The following is a 20,578-nucleotide window of genomic DNA, read 5'->3' on the forward strand; positions in this document are numbered from 1 at the left end:
CCTAAACGCTGTTTGAACGGCATTGAATTGAATTGAATTGAATTAAACGCCACAGAAGAAGACACACCAAAACAACACAAGGGCCATAGAAATCCGCGTTCACAGAATGGGACGTTTTGTGGCGATAAGCTGTTTTGCAAATTCTGTCAACATCAAGCCAACGAGGTAAGCTTGCCAATGTAACGTTACGTAGCCGCGACAGTCCTTTATAGTTGCGCGTTGCGGCTAAACGTTACATAACACTGACAAAGCTGTTAACTTGTAAACAAGCAACATACATCGTGTGGGATGAGTGATGCGGTCAAGCAGACATCTGCGGATGCAGACAGGCAAGCTGCGGTGAGGAAAAGGCGATGACTCCTTGTCATGTTCCAATAATCCATTAGATGACCGAACGTAATCATATTATGCTAAACAAAACTCACATCCAATAACGTTAAGGCGCTGACAGGGTTCTTTCCTGTACTTACTGGGAAAGTGAAACCCACCCCGTTGTCTTGTCAGAAAGTGGGGGTATCTTTCAACAGGGTTTAGAAGTTTTTCTTCTTCTGCCGTTTTATTCTTCTTCTGAACATGTAGGTATTTTGACGTTGACTAAAGAAACACTGCCGCCTAGTGGCCGCTTTTAGATAGGATTCCAAATTAGTGCTTACATCAAACGCAAATGCTACATAAAACAAATACAACAGGGGGAGGGGTTGGTGGGAGTATTAGGCTACTCCACACATGCGCTCTGTTTACAAACTTGTGTACAATAAAGATTTAAAGTGGGGGGAAATGCCTTTGCCCTGTCAAACAGCTGGAATACAGACATCTGAGAGGGAGGCGCACCCCACACTTTGAAAATCACTGCTCTAGAGTAAAACCTTTTTGTGTGGATTGCCTAGATCTTATTAAATAGTGGACATTTATTCATTCCCACATATTAGACACTATTTCTGATGGTAAAAATAGCGTAAAAAGCAGAATTCAGACATATTCAAAGGGAAAAAAACAGAATTTGGGATTTGTTGCTTTTTTTCCCCGTTTTCGTACCGTGCCGTATTCGTACCGAACCGTGACCCCAAAACCGAGGTACGTACCGAACCGTGACTTTTGTGTACCGTGACACCCCTAGTGGATGGGTATGTTGTTGAGTGTGAGAGTCCGTAGTCCTGTGCTCTCCATTTAGCTTATTCCTTCCCAAACCCCTCTTGGACACAGTTGGCACTACACACCCTTCAGTTTCACATAGCCTGATGTGCATCTTAGAGGGCAGAATCAGCAGGCCTTTTCCCCAATGGCTGATAAGCACTACTTTTCTAATTGAGTTAGCAATGTAACTGAGATTAAATTAGATATATAAAAAATCTTCTCATTTCTCTCTATTTTTAGTACCTTTTATCACTTTTTCTTACTATACTGCCAGACTTTAACACTCGGGACCAGCTAATAAATCAGACTCGGACAGTATGTTGTCTTACACTTGGGAGTAGTTGTTGATCACCTTGAAGCTGGCTGGCAGAGGGCGGGGGAGTCTACCTCCGGAGCTGCTGGCACATCACAGTGGGCAAGTTGGCGGTGAGGGAGAGAGCAAGAAGACTCAAACCCAAATATTTCGTCTTGAGGAACATGAAGGTGCTAGCAAACAAGATAAATGAGCTGTCCATCTCAGTCAGGACCTAATGGGAATACGGTGAACCCAGTCAAATACGCTTCACTTAGACGCAACTACGGGGTAATACACAAAATACACAGGCAAGACAGCGGTCCTTGATGGCATCAGTCCCAGAGTCCTCAAAGCATCTGCCAATCGGCTAACAGAAGCTCTCCACCATCTCATCAACCTACCATTGAGTCTGAAGAGCTTCCTCCCCTATGGAAAGCCTCATACATCACCCCAGCACCCAAGAAGGGATATTCCAGTTTTCATACTTACAGTATGCTGTGGCATTGACATTGGTTATAATGAAGACTGTTGAGAAGCTTGTGGTGCAGCACCTCATACTCTGGACTTCTTTCAACTCACAGAAGCATGGTGAAAATCACCTAAATTGTCCAGTTTAATGGTAAATGGTAAATGGCCTGCATTTATATAGCGCTTTTATCCAAAGCGCTTTACAGTCAGTAGGTACATTCACACACCGATGGCGGCAGGCTACCACGCAGGGTGCTGGCACACCAACGGGAGCAATTTGGGGTTCAGTGTCTTGCCCAAGGACACTTCGACATGCAGACTGGAGGAGCCGGGAATCAAACCACTGACCTCTTTTATCCAAAGCGATTAGTGGACGACCCGCTCTACCTCCTGAGCTACAGCCGCCCCAATAATACCCTAATTAATACCCCTCATTTGCACTGTTCTTATTTATATATTTTTATTTGCATTACCATGTTAATATTTTCTACTGCAATGACCCAGAATGATTATTATTTATGGCTGTAGTATCTCTACCTTTATTTGAATACTAAAGAGTGGCAGAACAAACCATAGATAGTGGGTATGTCATATAATGTGGGTCAAGAGCTGGACTTAAACTCACAACCAGTTACATGGCACCTTAGACCCTGCTCCACAAAGACACCCAAAGAAATCAAATCATACTAGTCACACCCATTTTCTCACAAATCTCCTCTTCTCTTTCCATTTCTCCCTCTCTGTCTTCCCGTTGTCCAGAGCCATGACAACATCTATGACGACCCCTACCAGCCAGAGGTCGACTCGCAGCGGGAGGCCGCGTCTGCTGGCGGGGGAGGTGGAGGAGGTGGGGGAGGAGGAGGGGGAGGAGGGGGGGGAGGAGGGGGCAGGCGTCGACGCGGACGAGATCACTTTGCCACCATCAGGACAGCCTCGCTCGTCACCCGTCAAATCCAGGAGCATGAGCAGGGTTCGGCCCTGAGAGAGCAGATGTCTGGGTGAGGAGACTATGGTGCATCAGTAATGGAATACATCTTGCTTTACAGGGAAGCTAAATCAAGCACTCGTCAAGTCAATTTGTATAGCTCTTAGTCACAGTTACAGTCTCCGGGTTTCACAGTGCTCATATTATGAAACAATAAATGCACACGACACGCCCCAACCTCATACATTTTATGTCAAAAGAATTACATATTTGACACTAAATTAGCCAGGTTCATATACTGTTTTGCATCAGAAGCATGCACCTTGACCCCTCTCATTGAAGTAGAGCCAAAAGGAGCCTTGAGGCAGTCAATTACCTGAGTGACACTTGTTTTGGTGTCTGTCGATGACTCCATTTCTCTGATGAACCTCTTGCCCTGCATCTCCTCCCAGTTACAAGCGCATGCGGCGGCAGCACCAGAAGCAGCTGATGGGCCTGGAGAACAAGCTGAAGTCAGAGATGGATGAGCACCAACTGAGACTGGACAAGGAGCTGGAGAATCAGAGGAACAGCTTCTCTGGGGAGGGAGACAAACTATCTAAGAAGCAACAGGCTATCCTGGAGAAGGAGGTGAGGTGATGGAGGGGGGTTTAATGGAGGTATGAGAGATGGGAAGATAGATGTAAAGGGACGCAGGCACGTACCGGAGAGGAAATAGGAATAGTCAGGAGTGCAAGGATCCGAGTGCTGCTGTTGATGTATTATAGCAGTGATCCCCAAACTGTGGTCCGCGGGGCTCCACCAGGTGGTCCGTGAGAGCATTGTATTTTTATTTATTTATTATTATTATTATTATTGTTGTTGTACAGACAACATTTTTTACATATACCGGTACACATCAACCCTGAGGATTGGGCGGATTTGAGATATTTCCCGAATATCGCAATAACTCCAGAATATCTGGAAATTCAAACATTTTCTTTAATAGGCTGTAGCGGGCTTTTAAAGCCATAGTGAAGCTTGTGGTATCATACGAAGCTAGGAGACCTAAGGCAGTGATACTCAACTTGCGGCCCGGGGGCCAGATGCAGCCTGTGATAGGGTGCAGAGTGGCCCCCTGACCATTATCTAATTCACAATGAAAACTTAACGTTAAATAAAGTTTGACTGAACTCCAGCTAAATTGTCAAATATCGCCGACAGCTTGCTGCCCAGGCACTTATAAGTGGCCCCCGGGCAAAGCAAGTTGACTATCCCTAAGGCATCGATTGCTACCAGCCATGCCATGCTAGCTTGTCAGGAAGGTGGCTAAATAACACTCCAAAGTTGAGCTAAGTTTTGGTGAGGGCAAAACCATTACCAATACTGTAATAATAATAATAATAATAATAATTAAAAAAACGTTTGGCAACCCCTGTAATATAGGAATGTTCATGGTCAAGATTTAAACTTTTTTTTTACCATCCTGCTCACATCCCTGATGCCAATGATGTCACTGTGACACTGTTTGTCCAGACAAAGGCTGCCCTGGCTGAGGAGAAGAAGTTTCAGCAGCACATCCTGGCCCAGCAGAAGAAGGAGTTGACCAGCCTTCTGGAGTCCCAGAAACGCCAGTATCGCCAGCGCAAGGAGCAGCTCAAAGAGGTGCAACTCCCCACATCCATTCCACTTCCCCTCACCAAAATGCACATTGTTATACTAATGCTATTCCCACAGTATTCCCCGCCAGCTAATATTACACTCTAATCATTCCTTCTAACGTTTTCCACCTAAGGAACTGAATGAGAACCAGTCAACACCCAAGCGGGAGAAGCAGGAATGGCTGGTGCACCAGAAGGAGTGTCTGCAGCAGCTGCAGGCGGAGGAGGAAGCGGGGCTACTGCGGAGGCAGAGGCAGTACTATGAGCTGCAGTGTCGCCAGTACAAGAGGAAGATGCTGCTGGCACGCCACAACATGGAGCAGGATCTGCTCCGGGAGGTACCTATCCCCCAAAACAAAACAGGACTTTTTTTTAGCTTGCTGGTCTCAGGAACCTAAGACCAGATAAAGGAACCTCCATGCAATGGTTACTTACCTGCTGTAGTGTCTGGAAATGTGCATAAACTTGTTATGCCAAACATATGTTATGTTAAATAAATACGTTTTTATGACATTTGCCTGCTAAAATAAGAGTTTGAAATGTTTAGAAATAAAGATTGGTGAAATGGGTTTTTGTTTTTTACTTAAATCTGAAAAACTAGCAATATGATCTGTTTCTCCTCACAATTTAACATCCTTCCCATTTGACTTCATCTTCATCACTCTGTCTCCGCACCAGGACTTGAACAAGAAGCAGACTCTGAAGGACTTGGAGTGTGCCATGCTGCTGCGCCACCATGAGTCCACCCAGGAGCTGGAGTTCCGCCAGTTGGGTTTGGTGCAGCACACGCGGGCCGAGCTGATCCGCACGCAGCACCAGACGGAGCTCACCAACCAGATGGAATATAACAAGCGGCGCGAGCAGGAGCTGCGTCAGAAGCATGCTGTGGAGGTCCGCCAGCAGCCCAAGAGCCTCAAAGTGAGTGAGAGCCAGGGGTCCTCCGAGGAGGGAGAGAGCCAGGCAACAGAGGGGCACAGCAGCCCCCAGGCCGGGGAGGAGGGGGTGGTAGAGGTAGAAGATTCCAAAGAGGAGAGGGAAACGGGAGCCAAGCAGCTACGTGACCGCCAGGCTGAGGGTGAACTCGATGAAGGTGCAGTGGTGGAATGCAGAGACGAGGAGGTTACGAGAGTAGAGGAAGGGGCTGCAAGCGCCCCCGAGGTAGAAATGAAGGATGAGGTAGATGATGGTAAACCAAAGCCAAATAATGAGGTAGAGAACGTGGGGGAAGGACCTGAGCGAGAGGAGTGGACGATGGGGGAAGAAGGGACAGATGTGAGGGAAGTAGAAGGAGTGCAGTGGGAGGATGAGGATGATGATGGTAGAAATTCACAGATAGACACCGATGATGAGGAGGAAGAAGAGGGCAGGGGCGTGGCCGATGGCTGTCCGTCAGAGCTCATCTCCTCCCTCTCCTCAGAAAGGCGCAAGCGAGACACGCACAATCTTACGGAGTTCTACTTCCCCGACTCCCTCGAGGAACTGGAGCCCACGCCCATCCCGCCCACTCCTCCTCCCCCCTCCCAGACGTCTCTCCCTTCACTCTTCTCTCATGCCATCTGCCTCCTCCTCTCCCTCTCTGCTGCCGCGCAGCCCTCCAACCTCACTTTTCTGCTCCTCTCCACATTCCTCCTCTCCCTGCGTCGCTCGCCCCCTCTCCCCTCTCTGGCCTCTCTGCTTCTCTCCGCTGAGCTTGCCCTCCTGGCTCTCTTCTTCTCTTACCTGGTCCTTCGCTCCTGCTGCTCACTCTCTCTGTCCACCTACCTGTCGCTCAGCCTGTGGGCGTGCAGCCTCTTCAGTTTGGGCCTCTCCTTCAGCCTGGGGATTTATTATGTCCCCATGATCCTGATCTCAGCCTCCTTTCTCAGCTCCCCTTCCATCTTCTTCTCCCTCTACTTGCTGGTGGTGCTGGTGGTCCGACCAGCACGCAACTTCCTCCAGCACACGCCCCGCAAAGTCAACCGCTTGTGCATGCGCTTCCTCTTTCGCCTGCCCCGCCCACTCTTTGCCATGTGCCAGTCAGTCCTGGGGGGTGTCGCTGAGCGCAATCTCTATGAGATGTTTCCCAAAGCCGGGCGCAATTGGGGTGTGCGCCAGTCCAAAATCCCAGTCCCTCTGCGGAGCTTGCCTTTAGAGTACCAGGCCCGCCAGAGCCAAAGCTCTCCACTGGCCAAGGGCCTCCTCTGGGTGAAACGCTTCATTAGACGCCCCATCGGGGTCCTGGCAGACCTGGCTAACTCCGTAGTCCTGAAGCTCGCCGGCCAGATCCTAAAAGAGCTGCCCCCCAGCTGCCTGGTCAGACTCCGAAGGCTGGGCCTCTTGAAGGAGGAGAGGCCAAGCAGGCTGCCCCGCCTGCTGCCCAGGGAGGTCAGGGAGCGCAGACTGAAGGAGGGGATGAGGAGAGAGAGGGAGAGGCAGAGGAGGGAAGAGAGGGAGAGGATGTTCTGTGACGAGGGGAAGTGGGAGTGCGGGTTGAGGCAAACATCGTCTGGAAGGTATGTAAGGGGGAAGGTTCGGCCATGGAGATAGCAAGCGAATGAGATGGTTTTAAACAGGGAGGAAGTAGTGTGAAGTAGGAACAGTGTGCAGGTAGTATGGATGTGTGTGCGTTTGTGAGTGTGATTGTGCTCTATCTTCCAGTGTTTCCACCATTGTTTGTCTTTTTAATTTGGACCTGTGTGTGTGTCTTTTGTTACACAATCCTGAGATGGGTTTTTTTTGTCACCGTTCCTAAAGATGAGGCATCTTATTTACATGCACACAGACCTGTACATGTAAGAATGTACATGTGTGCATTGGCTGAAAATGATTGGCTGTTGAAGCTCCAATCATATCATGCACACAAGCCATACTGTTGCATCAGTGGGTTCTGCAAAGCACCAGCAGCTCACTGTCACTGTGTTACGCCAGTGATGTTTTAGTACATTTCACTATTGTGCTTTTTGTAAAAGTTTTTTTTTTTCTGTATTATTTTCTTTATTTGATTATTTTAGTCTTAATTTGTAAGACATATTTTGTTATGGTTATTGTGAAGACCGTGTTTGTGCAATCGTTTGTGTTTTTTTGTTGTTTTTGGAAAGGGAGGGTCTTGTTTGTGCACTGTTATCTCAGTGCTGAGAACAAATATTATTTACAAAGACCACGTAGCTTCATGGCTTTGGGGGCACTTTACACGAGGACGGTTTCCTATGGAAACGGGGAATTATTGTATCGTTAGTGCCTCCCGTTAAGACGGCGACGGCAAATTCGCGCTTAGGAAACGACACATTTTAAAACCACCCTCCAGAGTGGAATTGTTGGTGACGCTCCCCGCTGAGCGCTCCATGTAATCACTTTGGAACGGCACATTTCAGAAACTCTGACGTGCCTGCACAGGCGACACACGCGATGCCGTGCGCGAGTTGGCAACCAAATACAACATCAGTATGAATGAAGTTTGGCAACACTCAGAATTAAGCTACACTGCGGCCAACTTCAGTTACATGTTCATAGCGTTACTGCTGCGAGGAGCCGATGGCTGTACCTGGTCGGCATTTAACGTTAGTTACAAAAGCAGTCGACAGTGTTTTCTCACTGCCAGTAGCAGTAGGGTGACAGATCACAGTCAGCTGGCCAGCGCTGAATGAGGAGCCTCCCGGTCCTCGCTGCTCGTTAAAGATTTCCAATAGGCGTTATTCTGATAAACTGGTCACGTATATATTACATTCTCACCCGACAAATATTAAAACTTTAACAGTTTGGGGGGTTTTTTTAGCTTGAAAAAAGCTTTTTGGCAAGTCTAAATGACTGCGGAAAGTGTACTCTACTTCCGCGTTTAAAGTGAAATTACGTCATGCAGTAAGCGTCCTTGTATGGGCAAAGAATAAGGTGATCACACTGCCACCTAGCGACCTGGCATGTACATTACGGCGTTTTAAAAATTCAACAGCGCTCATGTAAACAGGGAGAAGGTGTGAAGGAAAAGGTGTGAAGGAAACGCTATTGTGTCGTTTCTTTCAGAAACTGTCCTCGTGTAAAGGGCCCCCAATCTCACTCCACAAAGATGTAAACTGTGAAAATAAGAGACATCATTTCACTAAAATCCCCCGAACACTAGCTATCAGTCATTATAAAAGTGCAATAAACAGCTGTGCAGAACTATTTGGGACCATTGGAGGGCATTTATCATGTTAAATGTGGTGTTTCACTTTGAAGCTTGGTCGAGTTTCCATGTTTAGATCTCTGACAACTGGAAAATATTTGGCAAAAGGTCTTACTTTATAGACGTACACAATTGATTGAAATGATGAAGTATGCAGCCATTTAGTTGAAATCTAAAGCTTATCCAATGGGGCACCTTTACTTGAAGGTCGCCAACCTCAAATGTTGTTGGGTTCATTCATTGTTTGGTGTTAAGACATCATTGGAAAACAATTACAGCCAGTGAAATTATCTTTCAGCTTCTACTTAGATAAATACTACTTTTATTGCACTTTATGCAATAATCTCATAATGATTTACCATGTAAACATTTTGTTTTTTTTGCCCCAATGATCCATATAAATCTACAGCAGCTTTAGTGAACTGTTTGCATGAGTGTTTGTTTAATACTCTGTAGTGAAATCTCTTGATCTCTATATTGTGGAAAAGTAAGGAAACTCGATATAGTTTCTAATCTATATTACCTAGTATAATAAAACCTATTTAATTGAATTTAATCTAATTGAAGATTTCATTATAGTTTAATTTATATGAAGCCATATTGACAATTGTTTGAGACATGCAATTGTAAAAAGTCCAAAGATTGATGAAACTACTGAATGTGAAAGTTAAGAGTGAGCAGTCGTATGAAGAGATGATAGCAATAGCAGTGTCTTATCTTTGCACTGTCTTAAACAGATTATTCAAAAAGCCTTATCAACAATAAGAGATCAGCTTACGTCAAAGAGTTGGACCAAAATAAATTGTTGACTTTATGGTTAGAGCATAAAATCTAGTTGTCTTCTTGATGACTGAAACATGCTCCAAAAATGCAATGTGTGCTTTTAATTGTGAAATGTTAAAAGATTGCACATCAGTATAATGGCCAAAAATAAGATGCTTCTTGACAATTTTGATTTGCATATGAGAATGCAGAGAAAATGGGAGCTAAAATCTGCATTTCTGCCAGTGAGGTCTGGTTAAATGTAATATGAAGATTTTTTTTTTTAGTGCAGCAGTGCTGATAAATTAACTGTGATTACCCAGAAAATCGTGCCTTGCATGTGACAGAACAGAAGGACTACTTTGAGCCATTGAGATGAAAGGGGATTACGGAGTGGCTGCGGGACAGTAGGAGGGAACGCAATCTTGACCGTATTTGAGTCAGAGGGGGAGAAAATAGGGCATCACTTTCTGGGTGACCTGCACTGGAGAACAGGTTGTTACTTTTTAAAAGGAGAGATACCATTGTACTCTGTCCTGTTCTGGCTTTAAACAAGATGCAATATTATTTCAAAATGACAAATTGTTTTCACCCATTATGCTTTATTTGAATGTAACTTATAATTTTGTATTTGTTTTACCCTTGTGTTCCAGTATGAGTTATTGCCTGTTCCTGTATGTATGTTTACATGTTTGTATTCTGTTTTGTGAGACTGTCTGTGTGAGTTTGAGTTTCCCAGAGTTCTATCACCTCAAGTTGTATTTTCCTTTTTCATATATAATTTATGCAGTATTTCTAAGATTAGTACTGCATTCTGTTTGGCAGCCATTTTGTTTGCATTACATTCTCATTTGAGAGTGCGTGAGTGTTGGCATGCTGTATGGCTGAGCATAGAAAGATATTTTGTCATACTTAGAGATTTTTCTTTACACACACAAATAAATTGTTTTGTGTTGAAATCATTGTCTTGTTTCTATGATTTTCAGTTTCCATTTAGAGTTATACCTTGTTTCCATTGGTCACATTTCCTCTTCCTTTCTGATTTCTATCGAAAGTTCTGTTAGCATTTTGTCACTTATAATTTCGTCGTCCTGTTTCATAACATACCTCTGTCGTCTTTTGTGCTCCATCTTGACTAACGTCCACCGATGTTGTACTTTACATAGTTTATTTAGTCTACTTTAGCGTGCAGAAATGGGTGTTGAGTGATAAGGGCAAGCTATAAAAATAATTTCTAGTCTTACACATACTGCAGAGGACTGTTTGTTAAATCCATGATCTCCTGTTGTGTTTTAGTTTTTCATTGTGGCCAGTTAATTTGTTGCTCGATGACTTTTGAGCTACAGTATGAGCTTTCAGTCCAAATCAAAATGCAGTCCTAAGAATCAACAGAAAAGATTGAAAGAAGATATCAGTGGACAGTCATGTTAACATCTTTATATTAAACCAGAGGTTTTCCAAAGGGGAAGGCGGGGCTCCCTAGGGAAGCTCCAATCAGTTTCTGGGGAGGCTCAGTGAATGGAAGTGAAAACAATACATTAGTTATCAAAAGGAGATCACATAGAATAGTCAAATGTGTGTGATTTGGTTAAAGAGGTAGTTCAGAGATGCTGTAATTTTGTGGAATTTTACTGTTTTTCCCACTTTCCCAGAGTCGGAAACAAATAATTGTCTTCAGGTAGGTCAAACACCAATATCAGGCTATCCAGGAATTGAGTGAGGGGGGCGCCTTTTTCCAAGCTTTGTCTGGGGGGAGGCCCACAGTCTCAGACTTTGAAACCCACTGTATCAAACACTACATTACATGGTGCATATAGATATGGGAAGTGATGAAACTCTCCTTTAACCATCTCTGTTCAGTAATCATAATTTTACTTGTACCTTGTACATAACAAAATAGGCCCTGTGAAATTTTAGGAACATGATTTTGCAGAATAACAGTACAGATCAGCTGAATTAATGTGTAACAATTGCATATACAATATACACTTTAGTTTATACATCTAGAAATTGCATTCTAGGGCAGCGTTGCAATGTATCGTCCCTTCTATTTTGATCCCTTCACTTTTACATTGTGAATAAAAGTGAATGTTATTGCAACAGAAATTCACAAAAGTATTCCAAGCTTACTGTATTATCCTATCATCTCCAGATGCAGCACATTAGATTGAAAGCATCATAACTCTGGATATTATACTTCACCTTAGTAAAGGAGATTTGGAAGAGAATGTGCATTCTGATCAATTTTACTTCAGTCCCTTTGAGTTGAAATTGGGTATGCAATTTACTTGTTTAGATTGAGCTGGGACATCACTGCACCTACAGAATTCATAATAGTCCAAATTGTAGACAAGGTACGTATTTATTTATTTAATTATTTATTTATTTGGACCATACTAACTTTACAGCTAGGATGGTCAAAATGTTGTGCACCTTTTGACTTTAAGCACTGTCATACTAAAAAGCAATTAAAATACCCAATTTTCACGTTTTCAAATTCAAACTATTTTATCAAATAAAAAAATTAAATCAACCAAACATTTTCAGGCAAAATTATATAAACTCTTGTTTCATTTTGGCCTAAAATGATACTGCCAAATATTGCAACATTTCATATCCAATGTTACTTACACTTATCTTTGTTGTGATTGATTTACATTTTCAACAAAGCTGACACAGATCCTTACAAAACGTCTCAATGGTGCTCACACACACACGCACACACACACACAAACAAACGTCTGATTTAGAACAATTTTGTCACACTGCACATTTTCGACTGATTTATATCCTCGGCATATGTGCCTCATCATATTCTCTCCCCAGTCCAAAGAGCTGCAGATCAAGCGTCAGTTCCAGGACACCTGTAAGATCCAGACCCGGCAGTACAAGGCGCTGCGCAACCACCTGTTGGAGAACACGCCCAAGTCGGACCACAAGGCCGTGCTGAAGCGGCTGAAGGATGAGCAGACCCGTAAGCTGGCCATCCTGGCCGAGCAGTATGACCACTCCATCAATGACATGCTGTCCACACAGGCTGTGAGTAAGGCAAGGAGACGTCGCTTACTTCACACTCGCATCACACCTCAGCTGCTGTGCCTGGCCTGGGGCTGTCCCACCTACCTGCCTGCCTGCCTCACAGACAACCAGCCTACTGCTCCGTCCTGATCGCCATCTAAACCCACATTTCCCAACCCCTGTTCGGTTTCCCCTAAATGACACATCACTGGCCCTGTCCTCTTCAGAACCATCCTTGGTCCCTAAATCTCTGGAAGAAATGATCAATCAGGCATGGCTTGAATGGAGAAAGCTAAGCAGTAGGGGTGGGACAATATATCGAAATTATTTACATCGCAATAGAAAGAAGTGAGGCAGTAATCACAAATGAGATGGCTTGCCTGGCATAATTTCACAAGCTCTCCAACCAAATTGTATTAGTTGGAATGAATAATTTTTAAATTGTTGTTTGCATTCCGGCAAGACAAAACTGAGATTTTGCATCAGAAATAAACTCAACTCAAATTCTGCACAGTCGGCATCGAATCGTGAAACCCATATCCCTCATAACCCCATATCGAATCAAGCAGTTTCTTTGATGAAACCCGTTATTTCAGTGGATCATCTGTGAGAAAGCCATAAAGGTGGAAGTATATTTATGAGATTAAGCCTAAACCTCGGGTGTCTGCACTCTGCAGTCTTGATCCGCTAGCTGAGCCGCCCTTCACAGACTCTTTGTTAAAGTATGACATGGGAATTCAGCCTTGGAGTGAGGCTACTGTCTGACAATGCTTGCTGGCAATCTGATGTTAATCCTTAAATAGCGGGCAGATTATCCTTGCATCCGTTCATGTCCTCTCACGTGACCAACAATACATAGCGCTGCTGCCCTTCACCCAGCTGTGACAGAGAAGCGCACCTCATCCCAGGCGTTCAAATCGATGAGAGGATGGGACGCAGCCAAACGTCCCTCTCCCTTCAATGACACAGTGGTCGTTTAATGCCCGAGCATGGCAGTGTGCCGCGTAAACCCAGTAAGCCAAATCCCCGGTGTCCTTGTTTGTCACCACATCTACTGGTGCTGTGATGAAAGTCTCTTTGGACCAGTTTCCCAGATGGTGATTAAGATAAATGCTGGGACCGATTTTCAACCACACATTCAGGCATTCAGGCACAAATGACATCACTGGTCCACAACTTAACTCAAATCAACTCATAATAACTGTCAAACTAAATGAATGACTGCAACACTGTTTACAGTTTTCAAATATACAACTGATTTTGGAAAGATACAAAGCTGATTGAAAATCGGCGGAGTGTTCCTTTAATCTGTTTTCTGGAGACAAGCTTTGAGATGGGCATCACACTGGGGAGCACTTCAGCTGCTGTACAACATTCTGTAGTATAGTCATGATTCAGTTAGCTTTAGATAGTTCACCACTTTGACCCATTTTTATTAAATCAAAAATGAAGCAAGAAATTCAAATTTGAGAAATAGCCATCCATCCATGTCTGGTTCCCACTTTTCTTCTCGATGCCACCTCGGTCCTTTCTCGCCTGTCCTGATCATAATCCCAGCTGTGCCTTATAGCCTTATGCTATAAGCTGTCTGTCAGTTGTTTATGTAGTGCTGAAATGATTACTCAATTAATCGATTAGTTGATCAACAGAAAATTAATTGATTATAATTTTGATAAATGGTGGTTTTAATCATTTATCAAGTAAACATTTGCTGCTCTGCAGCTTCAGACACTGTTGCTTGCTTTTCTCCATTTTATATAATAAAATGAATAATTTTGTGGTTATTTTTCTGCTAGTCAGACTAAGTAAGCGATTTTAAGACATAATTTTGCACTCTGGTAACGTGATGGGCATTTGTCATTCTTTTTAAAATCTATAGATTAATCAATAATGAAAGTAATTGATAGTTGCAGCCCTATGTGTACATGTATGCAAGGAAACTTGGATTTACTAATACCACCTGGCTTTCATTTTAGTCTGACAAAGTATTTGTCCAGGTAGTTTAACCTCTCCAATTTTGATAAACTACTTTTCAGAATATTAAATATCATTCCGCAATTTTATATTAGAGACATTTCATTCAGGCTTTTGTGCTAAGTCAGGGATGCAAAGTCATGGGTAGTGAAAAAGGTGACAGATACCAGGGGAAACATAAAACCACACAGAACTCCCCCTAATTTAGGATGAAAAAGGTGACTGCCCCCTAAAGGTGACTAGTTTGCATCCCTGTAAGTGGCACCCTGCTCTATTTCTGTTTTCACATATACATTGAAGTTTATGTGTAACACAATTGTGTTGAGTGATTAAATTTAATCAAAGATGTAATCAAGCGATTAAAGTTAACCTCAATCGTTTGAATATGGCATATACTGTATGTTAATAAACCGACACGCTGAGTTATCCAGATAAACCACTGAACCCCGGTGAACACCTGAGCACTCTGTAGCCCACAGCCTTGATCTGCTTCTCATCGCTCTACCTTTGAGCTTCCATTAGCTCGACCTCTTTCCAAACCTCTCCTTTTCTACCCTTGTCAGCTGGGAGGTAGAAATTGTTCCTCAGACAATTGTACCAGCTCACCCATTTTTCATCACACCGCCTCCTTTATCTGTCTTGTGTTCAGCTGCGATTGGATGAGACGCAGGAAGCAGAGTACCAGGTGCTGCGGATGCAGCTTCAGCAGGAACTGGAGTTGCTCAACGCCTACCAGAGCAAGATCAAGATCCACACGGACACCCAGCATGAGAGAGAGGCCAAGGACCTGGAGCACAGGGTGTCCATCCGCCGCGCCCTGCTGGAGCAGAGGGTTAGTGCTTTGGCTCAATCAAAGCTCCCTAGTGTGTAGGAAAGCCTTTGGTGAGCTTTACAAATCCATTCAGACTTGCACAGAGGATGGCAGCAATGGATATTACATGGATATTACATGGATATTATTCATTTTCCTAGAAAGCTAGCTAGTCAATTCTGCAAAGCAAAAGGAGCTTTTGCAAAAGTTCATATATTGTATGTTTTGACATTTCAATTGACAATTCAATTGCAGTTCAATTCATTTTCATTCAACTCAATTTCATTTTCCTCGGACACTGTGGGTCCTGGCATCATTCATATTTGGCATGGGTACCAGCAGACGGTGACAGGGCCAGATTTTTTAATTAAGTCATTAAGGCCAATTAAATTGGCCATGGCCAAAAAACAGCCAGCAGGTGACAACCCCCCCCCCCCCCCCCCCCCCCAACACACACACACACACACACACACAGCAATAGCACTATGCACAGCAGCCAGCGGTCTCACACATACACACACACACACACACACACACACCGTGATTGCATGTTCTAACGGGTATCAGAACTAGTATACATATAAAATTGATTGATTGATAGAGTGATTGATTGATTGACAGTACAGCAAAAAAAGCCTTTCATGCCATGCAATTTACAGCAGTTAAAAACATTATATTGTGATTTTCCAAGACGTTTTAGATTTGCAAATGCTAAAATTTGGTGGATTTGGATGGAAGGACCAACTGATAGTGACCACTGTGATACTGATCATTAATCAGAATGTTTTAATAATACCAAAATATAATGATCTTATTGAAAACAAAAAAATAGGGCAGCGCACATCAATCATTGAAAAAACCGGTACACTGAGTGTTTCCCTGTGTGGCCCTGTTGTCGCAGATTGAGGAGGAGATGCTGTCCCTACAGAACGAGCGCTCGGAACGCATCCGCACGCTGCTGGAGCGGCAGGCCAGTGAGATCGAGAGCTTCGACTCGGAGAGCCTGCGGCTGGGCTTCAGCAACATGGCTCTGACGGGCATCCCGAGCGAGGCCTACCCCAAGCAGGGCTACTCCAACGCCCCGCCGCCCGGCTCACGCTCCGCCGGCCACTGGAGCCACGGCCTGCACCCCCAGAACGCCACCCCGCAGGGAGGGCGTTCTGGGGGTGCGAGCAGGGGCGAGCCCTCCTCCTCCTCCCACGCTCTGGGAATGGTCCTGGGGCTCGGGCGGGACAGCAGAGAGGCGCACCACTCCTCGTCCTCCTCCCACGCTCTGGGAGTCGCCCTGGGGCTCGGGCGGGATGCCAGGGAGGCGCACCACTCCTCATCCCGCTCCTCCGCCTCCTCCTCTTCCTCCTCCTCCTCGTCTTCCTCGCACCACCAGCGCCACCACCTGCCGCAGCACTACCACCACCAGAGCACGCCACAGCTGTACCGCGAGCGGGAAAGGGACCGGGAGCGGGAGAAGGAGCGCGAGCGGGAGCGGGAGTGGGCCGGGGTGCGAGGCTCCTCCGGTGGGGACCTGGCTCACCCGCACCCGCACCCCTTCTCCCATCACTTACCCTCGCGCTCCTCCTCGCAGTCCCTGGCCATGCTCCCTCCCCCGCCGCCAGCCCCTCCCTCCTCCTCCTCCTCCTCCTCCTCCTCCTCGCAGGGGGGGATATACGGAGGGGGCGGGAGGCTGGAGGTGCGCGGAGCCCCCGGCCTCATGGCCCTGAGGAACAGCCCCCAGCCCCTGCGCAGGACGGCGTCTGGTGGGGGGCCCGGGGGGGCGGGCGGGAGCGACGGAGTCCTGAGCCGCAGTACCTCAGTCACGTCGCACATCTCCAACGGCTCCCACCTCTCCTACTCATAGAGGGCAGGGCGAGGAGAGCGGACGGGGGTGGGGGGTGTTAAGGGAACTCACTCTTTAGATTTTAGAGAGAAGGATTTAGAAAGGTAGCAGTCACAGGTTGCATCTCAATACTCTCAGCTTGCCACCTTGCCTTGTGTCCTTTCTTGCATCGATACGGATCTCAAACTGCAGGCTAGATGAAATCATGCAGAGAGATGTAGGGAGTTTTACTCTTTTTTTCCAGCCCTAACACATGAATGCGTACGATGTCAAGGACATCAGAGGCAAGGAGAGGACAAACTGCCACAGACTATTGAGTTGCACCCTTGTTCTCTAGACTCAGGGTGGGTAGAGCGGCTTTCTCCCATTCTCACAGGTAGAAAAAGAGGTAGGAAGGAATGTAACCACCTGTCCTGCCACCGGGGGAGACGGTGAGGAGGTTTGTGTTTGATGTTTTTTTAATCTCTGCTACAGCTTGTATAAAAAGTGAGATGGGAAGCGTAAGAGGAGGGCCATTTTCCCTTTTTCCCCTCCTAGAGCTGCAGAGAGAGAGGCGATGGTAGCCATGTCTTCTTCTATGATGTTCTATGCTAGAATGGAGAAAGAGAGAGGACAGGAGGAATGAAAAATCGGTCCTGACTTTTTTTTTTGCATTGTGTATGTACATGTATGTAGTCTGTAGTGTCCAGATATATCTAGCAAGCACTCATAAACTTGGGTTTCAGGAAGGAAAAGGGAAGAATCACAAAAAAAGATCAGTTACTTAAGCCTGATGGGGATTGGAAAACACTTTTTTAAATTGATTGATTTAAACTGATTTACAATTTACAACTGTTATTTGTTGATTTTTTTGTATTAACTGTAAAAAAACAAGTTGCTCGGAACGTCACCAATGCCTTTAAGGGGTTCTTAAAGGGATGTCGTGCCATGAAGATTTTATTTGAGCAGCTGAAATGAAGAGAAACATTTGTGTGGACGTGTACAAATACAATAATAAGAGAAAAAATGCTTTCTGGCACCCATGACATATTGAGTATCTAAACAACATACATATGTGTCTACGGGAGTCACTCCAATGCATGAGGTAGATGTACAAAACATTTGTAAACATGGCCAAACACATTTGAAATGTACCGTACCTGTCCAAGTTTCACTGGCATTTAAGATCACCTGTCCCACATTTTTGATCTTTATTGTAAATATTTATGGGAATATTAAAAACAAAAACAAATCATTTGTTTTATAGAGTAACAAAGATGATGATAGTAATTTTGATATATTCAAATGAGTATTGAATTGAAGATTTAGAGCAACAACTCCAACTGCATTTTCTATAGGTGTCCATATTACCATGACTAATCCTGATGTAATTGTTGTAATCATGTACACATTTTCAAACTCTTGCAAGAAGAAAAGGGCCCAGTTTTGACCATGGGGTTGGAAAGCTGTAAGAAAAAAAAGAAAGAAAAAAAAATAGATGATAAAAACTGTTGCATTGTCAGGTATGGTGTGTTCCAGGTATTAATGATTATTAATAAGGGATTATTAATAATTGTTAATGATTTATGTATGTGTGTCGAGCGGTAAAAGTCTAGTTATATTGCCACTTTTCTTAGACAACAAAACAAACATAATTGAATTTTAAAGACACTTGTGACCCTCCTGCAGTGGTAAGACACCCCCATTGAAAAAGAAACGGGAAAGATCCAAAAACAAGCAACACTGATTCACATGAACTTTGACCTCCTCCTCTGGACATTCATCATACAAAAAACAGGGGGGATTTATTTCACTATTGGATACTAGAATGCAAATGCCAGGTTTTCCTCTCTTTTTTTTCAGTTTAGAGATAAGTTAGTATTTCCACTGAGCCCCACAGAACCTTTCAAAAAAGCATGAAGAGCATAAACGAGATGAGGAGAAAATGAGAAAATGTGCACAATCCTAGCTGATAATCTTATTGTTAAAGGGGAAAAGTTGGGGGCAGCATGAGGAGGACACAAACAGTGGAACAAGCTGGGAGTCTGTTGGAACGGGACTAGTCTCACGTAGTCAGACCCACCGTCGACGTCATCAAGCTTCCAGCGACGGAGGTGGATATCATCTATGGCTGGCACTGCGAGACTAGAACGGGACAGGCCTCGACGGAGCTGCTGTGGATGTGCACCCTCTTGTACCGGGACAGCAGCAGTGACCACTTTCAAACATTTCTTTCTCCCTCGCTCCCTCTTGTCCGTTTACTTGAAGGAGTTTTAGATATACTGTACTTTGTTTTGCTTTGTTTTTAATTGAAAAAGAAAGAAAAATCACCCTGAACTCAGAAACACCAGCTCAAGACAATTCCCTGTATAACCTACTACTTTATGCTCGGTTGGAATCTCAGTGCATGCAGAAACTCCTTATATAAAACTAAGACTGGTGGGTTGGTGAGGCCTCACTTCACTCATTTGTGTTTGTTTGTTGTTGTTTTTTTTTGGGGGGGGGGGGCAGCAAGGGACAGCAATGTGTGTCCTCAGTTTGAAAGGTTTGTGAGGTTTGTGAGGGCAAGGGGAAGATCAGTTCTCCTCTGATACAGGATAAAGATGCAGCGGCACAGGGATTTATTTATTTATTTTATTTATTTGGGGGGGGGGGAGTGAAATCCTTATTAAATATTCAAATCAAGCAATTCCAAGCTTGAGGAGGAGTGGAAAGAAGGGTCTGAACAGATGTATTGGAAAAGGAAAGGGGTACTTTAAAGTAATTTAAAAAATGATAATAAATTGATATTAACACATTAACTTGTCTTCATTTCATGCATTTTATTGTAATGTTCATGTACATGCATTTTAATGATCTATGAATTAATAATACTAATATACCATGTTACCATGTTGAATAGGTTAAAGTTAGGGACACGGTAGTTGTAAATATACATGACCTCCAGTTGGTGATCATCATAAGGAAAACAACACATATGTGTGTGTATATATATATATATATATATATATATATACCCTGTGAAAGACCCCTGTGATAACTGCAATTTGATGCTAGGCCTACATAACTGATGTATACCTGGTAAAGGTTTATATCAGCTCTTACAGGAACGGTTCACGGAAACAAGGTGGGTAAACTACTCACCTTGGATAGTTTACCCACCTCTGTATTTACCACTACACTCCTGACCTATATAAGTAAATAATGGTTTTCACTGGTTTTCATTTTTGGGTGAACTGTTCCTTTAAAGAGGTGAGTAAACTTATTTAATTCCACTCTACAAAAAGGTGGCTAAACTGGATTTATATGGGTTTACATCCCTGGTCATAGGCAGATCCTACTCTAAATGGTTACAATCGTTCATATGAGGTGCAGACTATTTTCTGATCTATTGTCTGTATCCTGTGCTGCTATTCATCATGTGTGTACTATTGACTCTGACATCATAATTACAGGCTCTGTGCACACCGCCCTTTAAGATGCGCTTGTCATTCGCCGTGAATGGAAAGTCACTCGGGCCTTTTCTGCAAACAGCGCCGAAAGCGGCAGAAAGGAGGCAGTGTCGCCAGATCTCGCGAGAGAATCAAGCAACCTGGTTTG

The 20,578-nt window shown here is 44.3% G+C and overlaps 1 protein-coding gene across 1 annotated transcript in view; it reads left to right on the top strand.

The window, feature by feature from the left end:
• taok2b (TAO kinase 2b) overlaps nucleotides 1-17,020 on the top strand; it is a gene marked incomplete at its 3' end in the record, with an annotated part of 47,028 nt that extends 30,008 nt beyond the window's left edge. The window contains exons 13-20 of the mRNA XM_083636320.1: nucleotides 2,657-2,895; nucleotides 3,275-3,452; nucleotides 4,338-4,466; nucleotides 4,597-4,800; nucleotides 5,141-5,380; nucleotides 12,189-12,401; nucleotides 15,004-15,186; nucleotides 16,067-17,020. Of these exons, the coding sequence (XP_083492446.1) occupies nucleotides 2,657-2,895; nucleotides 3,275-3,452; nucleotides 4,338-4,466; nucleotides 4,597-4,800; nucleotides 5,141-5,380; nucleotides 12,189-12,401; nucleotides 15,004-15,186; nucleotides 16,067-17,020 (2,340 nt within the window). The remainder of the gene's footprint in view (nucleotides 1-2,656; nucleotides 2,896-3,274; nucleotides 3,453-4,337; nucleotides 4,467-4,596; nucleotides 4,801-5,140; nucleotides 5,381-12,188; nucleotides 12,402-15,003; nucleotides 15,187-16,066) is intronic.
• Nucleotides 17,021-20,578: the final 3,558 nt, after the last annotated feature.

Source organism: Poromitra crassiceps (assembly GCF_964638095.1).
Source record: "Poromitra crassiceps genome assembly, chromosome: 4".
Classification (NCBI taxonomy): Eukaryota; Metazoa; Chordata; class Actinopteri; order Beryciformes; family Melamphaidae; genus Poromitra; species Poromitra crassiceps.